Here is a 12,044-nt window from a genome sequence, read left to right as displayed (position 1 = left end):
TTCGCGTCTCCATTGGCGGGTCTGAGCCCGTGGCGGACATTCTGCCGGAGATCCCCCCGGACAAACGCCCTGTTGACCCCCTCTGTGAAGCACCGCAGCGGTAATGCGCGGGGCACGCTTGCATTGTGAACCCCTGGCACGCAACGTCGCCATTCCCGTTGAGAAGGCCGAGAGGGGGGATGGGAAGAAGCACGCGAGACGCGTTTGTTTTAAAAATAAGCATTTTATTTCCACTGCTCCGCGGTTCAAAAAGCGGTCACGTGAAACAAAAAAACTGTTCCGTATGATCGAAGGTTTTATAGCCGCGTGGCACTTTGCGGGGTCGGCTGTTGCAATTGTGGACAGCTGCCCGGCGCGTGGTGGCGATCACAGACGGGGGAGGTTGCCATTCGCTCTGAAAGACGTGCGACATCTCTGCCAACACGAGCACTCTCGTGAGCTGCCTATTCTTAGGCGATGCAAAAGGTTGCACTAAAGTATATTTTACTGGACCGGTTTGTGTGGGGTAAAATATTAAACTGCTACAGGTTCATTCACAAGTCGTGACGGGCTTTCGTCTCAGCAGTGTGCTCTGTGTTGTTACGGCTGGAGAGCGAGAGGGCGCGTAAGATAGGTTTCATTTGCACAGTTTGTGGTGAAAATGGAAATGTCGATCACTTTGTTGTTGCATCCAGAATGTGAATTCTGTAGCCCGGCTTTTTTCGTTCCTCGCCTGCACAGCTTCCGCATGTTTAGAATGGACATTGCAGTGCGGATATAATACAGTGCCTAAGATTGAGCGCATCTCAAGGCGCTGCACAAAAAAAACAGCAGGTCGCGCATCACAGGGATAGGATGCTTTTTCATAAAAATAGAGACAGACTAGCTATCATAGGGAGGAGAAGAGTCGGGTCTTGTGCCTCGATGTGAACGGCACAGGTGGCTGTGGAAAGGGAATTCCAGGCTCAAGGTGCACCAGAGGAGAAAATGAGTCTTTCCACTGAGCGAAGTTTGTCCGAGGGTTTCGACAGAAGGGCCTTTATTCCTGGAGAACACAGGAAGGAAGGGGGGGTAGAGCGAGATGAGATGGAGAGGTAGGCAGGAGCAAGTTCATGGAGTTCATGCAATATATTTATGTTGATTGTTTTGTTTTATATACATGGTTGATAAAGTAAGAGTGTCTTTGTACATAGATCTTTCAAAATATATTCCCGTTCTTTTTGCAGCGACATTGCGAGTTACCCGCGAGGAGCTTCAAAGGAAAGCGTTGACTGCCTTCCAAAGGTAATGCACAGAACTTATTAGAAAACAAACTCTTCCAGTTATGATAGTTCAGGAATGCTTTATTGTGTGCATAGGATCCTGGGAGTAACACAGCATGTGTAAAGTGATGAATGTAAGAGTAAGTCTGCAGACAGTGCATGTAGTTTTACAGAAGCACTTAATCACTTTCATCATCATCAGCATTGGTCTTGATTGATCCACTGCTGAATGAAGGCCTCCCATTGCAATCACTCACAGTCCCATGCTGGAACAATCCGCTGAGCAGTTGCACATGAAACCAAATGAATTTCTCCATCTCCACGGCAAATCTCTATCGTAATAAGTTCAGTCCTCCACTGATAAATAATGATGTTAAATATCTCAAAACTAAAGACATGGGTATTCAGAGGGAAAGATTCAATGAGCTCACGGTGATGATGATAAGTGCATCATCAACACACGAGACCTAAAGAGCAATGTGTTAATCGCATTCTGGCGCTCAACAATTTAAAGCAGAGCGCAATTTTGCCGATGAAATGCACCCTAAATGCTCGCCTTGCATTTTGTGTTTTTGTGCGACATGGTGCTGTGCATTCTGTCGAGACAAAGAAGTTAAAAAAAAGCAATCTCGTACGGAAATTGAGCAAGACGGATGCATTCGGAACGAAAGCACGTGCCTTTTTCACACGTGATTGTCATTTTATTTTAAATTCCTCCCGTGTGCCTGTTAACGTAAAAAAAAAATACATCTTTTACACGGAGCTCGTGAATGAACCTGGGGAGACGGCAAATATCCGCACCCATCCCGAGAGCATCCGCAGCACAGTTAATTCCAGATAAGGTACGCATTTAATAAGGGACGTCCCCATTTCGTCTCCGAGCTGAGCCACAGGCAGATGAGTGCAATTACCCTCCCGGCACACCGATGAGGCATGGCTGAATTTCGATTTAAAGCTTTCGTGAATGCAGGGATTTATCTTCTTGGTTCTTTCGGTAAAGTCATGGGAAATAATAAAATAATAAAAATATAACAATATTTTATTATGTTTTAATTGTATTATTTCCCTTCTACGTGACTTTACCGGAAGAACCAAGAAGATGAGGCATGGCTGCTTTTGCTTGTAAAAAATTGACCATTCCCGAAAAGAATGAGCCACTCAAAATCGTTGCGCATTCCATTTCATCTTCTGCTGTCCTTCTTGTCCCAAGGGCCCCCACCCCGTCTCACGCTCCCCACCCCCCGCCGCACACACCATGCGCAATGCACGCACGTTTCAGGTGATATGCCCTGGTGCTGTAGTACTTGGTGAGACATTGAAACGAAATCATTGATGCAGACGTCTGCGGGAATGGCCTTATAGACTGCAGCAAGCCCTTGAAGGAGTTAGATTTATTTTTTATCACGACTGCTGAACACAGGCCCAAAGGCACACAATGCTAAGTGGCCTGTAGCACACAGCACTGTTGAAGGTGTAATAGATAAAAGTTAACGCCTTTCTTGAATTGAGCAAGGTCATGAGAATTTTTGAGAGAATTGCAGAGTCAAGCGGTGTGAGTAAAGAAGCCAAATTGGAAGCACTTGTACCTACATACAGTATATATGTATGTTGAACTTCTTTCGCACCCTACGTAGCCAAGCACCGCGGTATGGATGAGATTAAACTGTCAATCTGCTAGGCCGAGCTCTCAACATGGGTGGAGTAATCGAAACACGTTTTTTGTGAGATGAATGGAGTCGGCACTGGGGGTATAACTGCAACTACTCAATGTGCATTGTAAAGCAACACCCTTGAAAGGGTTTACATTGGCGGTGTTCACCACGGTTTGTCAAAGCTGTGAAATGAGGTCAAAGTAAAGGTTGGCAGAGGTCGGTTCATGTCACTGCGGCTGGAGGGCTTTCCGTTCCCGCGGGGCATTAAGCTCACCCCGCCGCACTGGCCGGACCGTTTACACCAAGCGGAAGTGCGCGCATTTGTTTGCGCCACGGCATTGCTCATAAACTATTCACGGTGCGACTCGCGCTCCCTTGAAGGGAAAAAGAGCGGCCAGTGGCGGGTCGGAAGAGCATTTAATTTATTTCTCAAAATTAATTCCGGTTATCCCCTGTCCTCCTGCACCGCGGAGCGCCGCAGTGGGACGCGGTGAATGCGCGGTCGCGGACGAGCAGGACTGCTCGATCGCGACCGCCTCGCGCTGGTGACCAGGTGGATGCGCCCCGGTTGTGGAGCGGTGGCGTGGCGGTTAGCGCGAGTTCGAGTCCCGCTCACGGCCAACACCGGTGACGATTATCTGAACCGGTCCTGGGCCTCCACTAGGTCGACTCGGCCACTGACGAGTACCCGGTGCGATGTGTTGACGTCGCTACGCAGGAGACGAAGGCGGTCGGGCGTGGTGCTGCCTACTCACCCACTCGTGTTGTACCGTTCCGGCCTTCATAGGTGCTCGCTAACAGCACTTGACCCCGACAGTCGGTTAAGGCTACACGGGGGACCTTTGTCTTTGCGCCCGATTGTGAGTTGGCCGCCCGCGTGGCACAAAGCCATTTCTATGACACGGCCGCTGAAGACAAAGTCAGGGGCGTCTGCCACCACGAGCCCCATGCCTCTTTGAGCGATCGCTGAAATAATGGGGCTTTAGGGATGGCTTCCGTGGCAGGGCAAGTGTTCACTGTATGTGAAGGAAATTGGTCTGGGCCTCAGAGCATTGCGGAAAAATCTTAGTAATTGCTGCTATGCATTTCATACGAAGCTGGCCTATCGCCCCTCTATTAATTCCTCGTGTGTTTGGCCAAGCGTCTGTGGTTTAATAACGGTGTGGGCACTCGTGAAATCGGGTCAGTTCTTAACAGTTTTAAGCGAGAAATTGCTTTCTCGCATAAAGGCGTTCATTTAAATGTGTGCTGCGTTTTGTTAATGCCTGGCTTTAATGCATTACAAATATTAAAATGTAGTAAAGCAATTCAGACTCGATTTAGTTACATTTTCCTGGAACATTTCCTAGGTCGGTACTGTTTAAAAAAATTTTGACTGGTAACATAGTTTTATCTTTTGTGTTTACATGTACTTTTTTTACTTTGGCTATTATTAACTCTAATTTCAATTAGCTTCTAATCTTGAGAGAACCTCTGAAGAGGTATCATATGAATGAATGAGCAGCTGTAGGGAGCAGGCATCAATTGGTAGACCACTTGACCTACTTGCTGTACTGCCTGTTGCAGGCCACCTCATATCATTTATGCATACCAGGCCTCTCTTGAAAATTTTTTATTTGGAGTCTCATTGGGCTCACCTGCTTAAAAATCGCCTGATTACAATTGTCCATTACAGTAGAACCTTGGAGATCGAACGCCCCAGAACTCAAACAATTCGGTGATCGAACAAAATTTTCGACCATTTTTTGCCCCGGACATCGAACAAAAATTCGGAGGTCGAACAACTTAAAAGAACCGGTTTGGGCCGAGACGCGTAGCCATGGCGACCGAGACAAAGGCGAATGACCCAGTTTACGCGTGGCTCTCGCTCAGTGCAGACCCGCCAAAAACATCGTTCCGTTAACTTTTTCCTCACCACCTTCCACTCAAGCCATCCATTCTCCTTACTAAAGTTAAAGTGAAGTTCAATGTTCATTTATTCTTCATAATAAAGGTTTTTGGGTTAGATCGCATTTATTTATAAATGTGTCGTAACCCTCCACCACCCGACATGGCCAATCAGCAAAAAAAGTGTCACGTTGACAAAAGACAAATAATTCACTACTTTAGCCCACCGGTGTGTTGAAGAGTGAATCCACATTTACAGTTTGAGTACGACGTTTCGCTGGTAAATACATCCAGCATCATCATATAACTGTGTTTCTTGTTTTTTGTATGCTTTTATGTACTGTACTGTATTTTAATATTTTAAACTTTGTGTAGAAATGGCCCATAATAGGAGCATCCTTGGGTGGGGAACCAATTAATGCTATTTCCATTCATTCTTATGGGGAAAATTGATTCGGTGTTCGAACAAATTGGTGTTCGAACACGGTTTTGGAACGAATTAAGTTCGATCTCCGAGGTACCACTATATCTAGTTACAGTATCTGGTTACAGTATCTGGTTGCAGATACTGGACATCTGTGAAAAATACTGGACATTTGGGAGAAAGAGCTGTATAACTCATCGGATTCCTCCAGCGATAAATAAATATGATTCTGATCAAGCTCATGTTGGTAACGGTGAGATTTGTTGAGTGTCTCATCAATCTGGTTAAATTGGTGTCGCTCACAAACTCCGCCACCGAAGCGCTGGGTTACAGGTGTATTCCACCACCGCACCCGACGAAAAAATACCTGTTTCCTCATTTCTGCTCCGTTCTGTGGATTTTGAACTACGCTTGAAAAAAAAAAGAACATGAAAATGCATTAAAAAAAGTATTGAAAAAGGGCATCTTAGCTTGGAAGTTCATGCATTAGTAATGTGGTTTCAATCAGAAAGCATTTCTAAAAAGAACGTGTAATTGATCCCTCAATCTACACATCTCTGCACTCTGTTTGATGTTCCTTGGTTGCCCTCCTGATTTTCTATCTCAACTGTCTGTGTCTGCTCTTCTTGTTTTCCTTCTCTGTGCACGCACTTCTCCCCCCCCACTCTGTTCCCCCCTTGTCCCATGCAACCCATTTCAATCTCTTTCCCTCTTCAACTTTTGATTCGTCTGCTCATCGCCTATTCTCTGCATCTGTGTGTCGTTTGCATCCTTGTTTTACTTATTCTCCACGTGTGTGTGTGTGCATGTTACATCTCTTGGTGGGGAGTGGCGGTGTAGCGGTTAGCAGGCGACCTGAGTTCGATTCCTGCTCATGGCCAACAATGGTGACGAATATCTGAAACGGTCCTGGGCCTCCCCTAAATCGACTCGGCCTCAAATGAGTACCTGGTGCGGTGTGTGTAAACATCGCTCCTGGGGAGACAAAGGGCATGGTCCTGGCTACCTACGCTCTCATGTGCCGTGCCGACTTTCATAGGTGCTTGCGAACAGCCCTTGCTCCAACAGTCTGTAAAGGCGCTACGGGGGATAATTTGTCTTTGTTTTTCTGGGTGCTGTGGTGTGCAGGGCCTATAACCTGGCGCCTGATGACCATCAGATGTCCTTCTACCTGGCTCTCCAGCTGGCCATTTCCAGACAGGTAACTAGGGGGCTTCATACTGCATTCATCTCGAGACATTAATGCAAGCGGCCAATTGGCTCAGCCGAAGAGCGAGCGGCTCGCAGTTGGAAAGGTTGCAAATGAAAATCCTGGTTGGGGTGTCAACTCAGCCTATCATTTCTCTGAGCTCTATAAAATACGCACCGCTTTGTGGGAAAGTCCATAATGGTTGTCCGATGGATCGACTAGCTCCTATCATAATAATGTGGCACTTACATCACTGGCTCAGTGGTGTGAACTGGATCTGAGCATGACCTTAATACTCATTTGAGCAGGAAATCACTTGGACTTGACTATGTATGTTCGCTCTTTCCTGCTTACCACAGCAAGAACACAGCAAAGATTTGCTCTTCCCTAGGGGAGTAGTAGCTCTGTTGTAATTTTTTTCACAAAGCTTTGAAAAATCAAGATGTTTGGTAGCATTTTACACGTTAAGCCATAAAGCGACCCTATTTTTATCTTACTCTGTCATTCTTGCACATGGTAAGAATGCTTGGTGTCAAGCAGGAATAGGAAAGTCAGCCAAGAGATCAAGAATGTGGCCACATGATTTCACAAGGCATCTAACCATTACCCCAACCCCCGGCAGATGGAACCGACCACCTGGATTACAAGTCCAGTATGCTTATCATTACAACTTGTCCCAATCATTCCCTTTGGATAACAAGTCCCCTGTGATAACCATTATACCACGGCAGCTGCTGCCCTAGGGATTACGAATCCAGTGTGCTAAGCATTATGACCACGTCCACATCCCCCTACCTGTTTGGGCACCGTTAACTGACATGACCCGCTTGCCCACCCACACTTGATCGATCGTGGCTAAATAGATAGCCCCCCCCCCCGCGATGCCGCAGGTGGCTAGCGTGGTCGGACGCGCCGTGACCTACGCGTGCCGTCATCCGTGCCGCAGATCCCGGAGGCGCTGGGCTACGTCCGGCAGGCACTGCAGCTGCAGGGCGACGACCTCAACTCGCTGCACCTGCTGTCCCTGCTGCTGTCGGCGCAGAAGCACCACCAGGATGCGCTCAACATCCTCGACATGGCCCTCAGCGAATACCCCGAGAGCTTCAGGTGACCTCACACTGTGCCCCTCCCTCTCTCCCTCCCTCCCTCCCGCCCCACCCCTCCTCTATCCCTCCCTCGCCTCGCCCCGCCCCTTCTCCACACCTCTCGTGTCCATGGTTAACCTGTGCTTTGCCTACCGTGAGATGCCCGTAGAAGGCAATGCAAGTAAAACGAGAGTTGTTTGAAGTCTGGAAGCTTTTAGGCACATTTTAATATATTCGCGTTTACAAATGAAAAACTTGACAACACTCAAAGTGTCATTGTCCAGAAAATAGACTTTTTTTGGTTGACAGTAGGCAGATTAAATGGATGAAACATGTAAATGATGAAATTCTTTGTCTGACCGTCTATGGAGAGATGATAAATTGTTGAAGCCAGCAGGGGAAATCTTATATATATACGTGTGGGTTAACAAGTTTTTCCTGGACACCTCATGCTATACATGTCTTTAAATTGTATTTTATGCATGTTTGACAATGCTCATGCCCTTCATCAAATATTAACAATTTTATCTTTCAAGATCTTAGCATATTCCTGCGTTCAGATGTTCAGCATCTTGTACACAAGTCTCCTACACCTGAAACGACTTAAAATGTATCCCGAAAACATTCTCGACCATTGAAGCTTCCTGTCGGGTCTGAGTGGACTCGGTCAAATGGCAGCCGACCCAACTTTGCATGCCCAGTGATGGATGTGCAGCTGTTAAAAAAATTTACTGCCAAATAATAGCTGTGTAGATGCAATTTGTAAACACACGAACCCTTCTGTCCATTAGCCATATTGCCCTGCCCTTAACGGATAAAACGCTTCATCCTTTTTCGTCTACTTTCTTTTTGAAAAGCCGCTGTATCAAACCGCCAAAAGAAAATGCACACGGAGCGTGGGTGAGTCGGCTTTGATGGTTTTTCTTGGTCCAAAGCCAAAAAGGAGCATACATCATTGATTAACCGTTTGAAGGTAAAGTAAGGCAGTGCAAGGTTTGTTGTGATTCTCTTAAATCTTGACCTTTTTGGTGTTATAGCCAAGCGATGATAAGTGGACCTCGGTCAGCTTCATGTCCTTAGAAGTCCAACTCGGGGCCAGTTTGGCGGAGAGATTTGCACGTAAACAGGCTCTCGCTGCGTGCGCATTGCGTTAGGCGCGTAGCGTGCTTACTTAACTTCCGTGGTTGATATAATTTGTTAAAAGTAAGCAAGTAAAACGTATAACAATATTCCACTTGTGTCAGCTGATAGATACTGTGCTACCCTCACCGTTCGCGGGTAAATTTGGGGGAATGATTCACCGGCGATTCGATGAATTGTCAAAAGTCAGGGCTCTGATTTTACTCGTAGTTTAGACTCAACGTTGCGTTGAAGTGTAGTGCTCTTAGTGGCTTCAAGGGTGACGTAAACCCATTACTACAACATGTACGAACCAAAAAAACATGCGATTCAATATTTATATCGGACGCTTAGCAATTGATAAAAATTTGTCAGCCGATATATCATTCCACCCCTATTAATATATTTATTTTTTAAGTCAATGGCTTCCTGCTCAAATGAGCATTGACTAGAAATGCCTCATTCCTATGGCAGCGGCAAATTAATCCGTAACGACAAGCACTGTTGTACCTCCCCACAAACTGGTAAAGATTTTATCTCCCGCGGAAGGATGATGTGGTTGAGTCAACCTCAGGCCAGGATTTAAACACAGCCTTTCGATTGGGAGCTGTTCACTCCAGGCCTGTGCCACCTGACTGGATTAACAAGTACAGTGAAACCTTGGATTGCGAGCATAATTCGTTCCGGAAACGTGCTCGTAATCCAAAGCACTCGTATATGAAAGGAAATTTCCCCATAAGAAATAATGGAAACTCAGATGATTCGTTCCACAACCCAAAATACTGTATTCATATAAAAATGATTAATACAAAATAAAATTTTATATGTTTATTATTTAAATTTAATATAAAGTAATCAAATGTATTAATTACATGTAATCGTGGCTGGTGTGAGGGAGACGAGAGAAAGGAGAGGAAGAGGAGGGTTATTGTGTAGGACGACTTTCACTTGCAGTACAGTTACTAAAGAACAGTCACTACACTTGGACACAAAATAAAAAAAATGCTTTATGCACACACACGTGGTCACAACACTATCGTACTATAGTAAACAGTATACGCTCGCACGGATGTTGACTATACGAGTGAGGCACGCCGACTGAGACCGAGCATGGGAGACGATTACCCACAATCCCGCAGCGAGAGAGAGAGAGAAGAACCATTGGCTCAGTTGTGATCACGTGACGCTCGGCAGACAATGCGTTATACTGTACGTACTGCTCGTATTGCAAGACACCGCTCGTTTATCAAATTATTATTCATTAAACATTTTTGCTCGTCTTGCAAAACACTCGCAGACCAAGTTACTCGCAATTCAAGTTTTCACTGTACTTGTATAGCAATATAAACTGTGAGCTCTCGTTCTTAGCATTCGGAGGGACTTCCAAGCAGAGATAACTAAAAGCCCGTCGGTGCATTCCACTTGTGAAATTTTAGCTTCACAATTACGCAGAACGCCTATGGCCGTGTCACTCGGAATGCGCCCGATCTCGTCAGATCTCGGAAGCTAAGCCAGCTTTGAGCCTGGCTCGTGCTCTGTGTGGGCGACTTTCCAGCGAGAAAATAAAATCTTAGCGCGCCACAGCAACTGAGGCATGGGTGAATAACGGATGCGTTATGACAAACGGCTTCTTGAGCGGCTCGGGGTGGATCGGGTCGTGGAGGAAGAGATATCGTCATTACTCGGCGATGCGGATGGATTGGAGTGCGGTGGTAAGCGATGGCAGGCGTAGCTTTTCTGACTTAAGGCTCCTGGGAGTCTGTCCGTGTCCGTCTGTCACCCTCTCGTGGTCTGTCCCTGGCTGGATGTCGCGCACGTCTTGCGTGCGGTCTCACCAGAGTGTGGTGCCTTCCCAAGGCTTTCCCCTTGACTGGCAACCCGCTTTGCAGTGCAACTTGGATTTGAAATCACAGCGCGACTAATTAACGGGGTTTCCCCCCCCCCCCGACACAACTTGCTCTGTCGCCGTGATTTGTGTGCTGCACAACGAACCTGTTCATATCAGTTCAATTTCTGGCCTCCCCTTCCATCCCACATTGACCATCATGATATTATTTTATTAGAATTGTTTATTCGTAATTTTTTAAAATCAAATTTCCTTTATTTTTGTGTTGTACTTCACAAGCCTTGTAAACCCTGCCCTTCCAATGTAACGTGCTCAGCTGCTTCGGCCGGGTCACTCTTGATAAAGAGCTTCTTAGCTCAGTGGGCCTTACCCAAAGCGAACTGACTGATAAAGTATGGTCCAACAACCCTGACGACTGACACGATGTGTCGAGTGGCCGTCATTCTGCAGTGGATTGACAGAGGGCTGTTGGATTGTAGGATATAATGTAAAAATTATGCCATTAGTATCGTGCAATGAGCGATTCCATGAATTTTTTCATGATTCATGGTCTTGATATTATTTCAAGAGTCAATTCAATGGTGAATGGAAATACCCACTGGTAGCTGTAGGGGTGATGTAAACAGATTGCATGCAATTGAACATGTATCCAAAAACCTGGATTCTTACACACGTGCATCGTGACATTAAGAATCAATATTGATAAATGTATGCATCATTGCACCCCTGGCAAGCTTCACATTGCGTTAGGGTACGGCCATGGAAGATGGTGTCACAGAACTACTCAATGTTTTTCTATCAGTGTTATCTTTGTGGTCTGCAAATAATATGCGTTGCATGACAAACTACATTTATTTTGTCTTCAGAGCTGGAATATTTGTGCAACATTACGTGGAAATCCAAAGTTATAACATGTGCTCTTGGTGCAACTATTGATAACTGGGCTGACACAGTGAACCCGTTTTAATCACGCTGGCAGAGTCAGAATTCAAACCCAAAATCACACTGCTGCCTGCCTGCCTCTGGACAGTTAGCCAACTCAGCCACTCGGTCAACCCTCCCTTGGTTTTATAACTCGAAGCGTCAAAGCAGAGCACTCCGTTTTGATGAGCCCAAAGCTGAAATCCTCCCACTAAAATACAGCGACTTAAACGGCCACGCACGGGCATGGGACACACCCACTTAGCCTCTTGTTGTTGAAGACGCCAATTCTTCGGGGGAGATGGAGAACATTTTTTTAAATTAAAATTGCTCTCGAAAACGGTTGACGCTGTTATGATGTTGCGTCCTGCGATAAACAATTAGTGAGGCATGAGACCCAAGCAGGATTGCACCGCAAGGAGGAGATGGTTTTAAAATCTACGAAATGTACTGCTTTATCCGACCACTATTGATTTCCAAACAAGTCCTTTAATATGGCCACTGTTCACTTTCGCTGGCGTTTATTTCCTCGAATGTAAGTGATTTCTATGGAATTGCGTTACCTTGAGGGTGTCTCCGCAGTGAATCTGCTGCTGTTTTATGCTGCGGGAACTCCCTCTGTACCCCGTGACGTAGCTATCGAGTGTGCAGGCAGTGCGATTGCACAGGGGCTCACTGTT

At 46.1% G+C, this 12,044-nt stretch overlaps 1 protein-coding gene across 4 annotated transcripts in view; it reads left to right on the top strand.

Moving 5' to 3' along the window:
• The window catches only part of LOC116943206 (tetratricopeptide repeat protein 7B-like), a 126,421-nt gene that overhangs the window by 57,375 nt on the left and 57,002 nt on the right, over positions 1 to 12,044 (top strand). For all 4 annotated transcript variants that reach the window (XM_032955873.2, XM_032955876.2, XM_032955874.2 and 1 more), the window contains 3 exons: positions 1,206 to 1,263; positions 6,333 to 6,405; positions 7,340 to 7,500. In XM_032955873.2, the coding sequence (XP_032811764.1) occupies positions 1,206 to 1,263; positions 6,333 to 6,405; positions 7,340 to 7,500 (292 nt within the window). The remainder of the gene's footprint in view (positions 1 to 1,205; positions 1,264 to 6,332; positions 6,406 to 7,339; positions 7,501 to 12,044) is intronic.

This window comes from Petromyzon marinus, chromosome 17, assembly GCF_048934315.1.
Source record: "Petromyzon marinus isolate PM22_M1 ecotype Great Lakes invasive population chromosome 17, UKy_Petmar_22M1.pri1.0, whole genome shotgun sequence".
Classification (NCBI taxonomy): Eukaryota; Metazoa; Chordata; class Hyperoartia; order Petromyzontiformes; family Petromyzontidae; genus Petromyzon; species Petromyzon marinus.
This window is presented reverse-complemented; position numbering and strand designations above follow the sequence as displayed.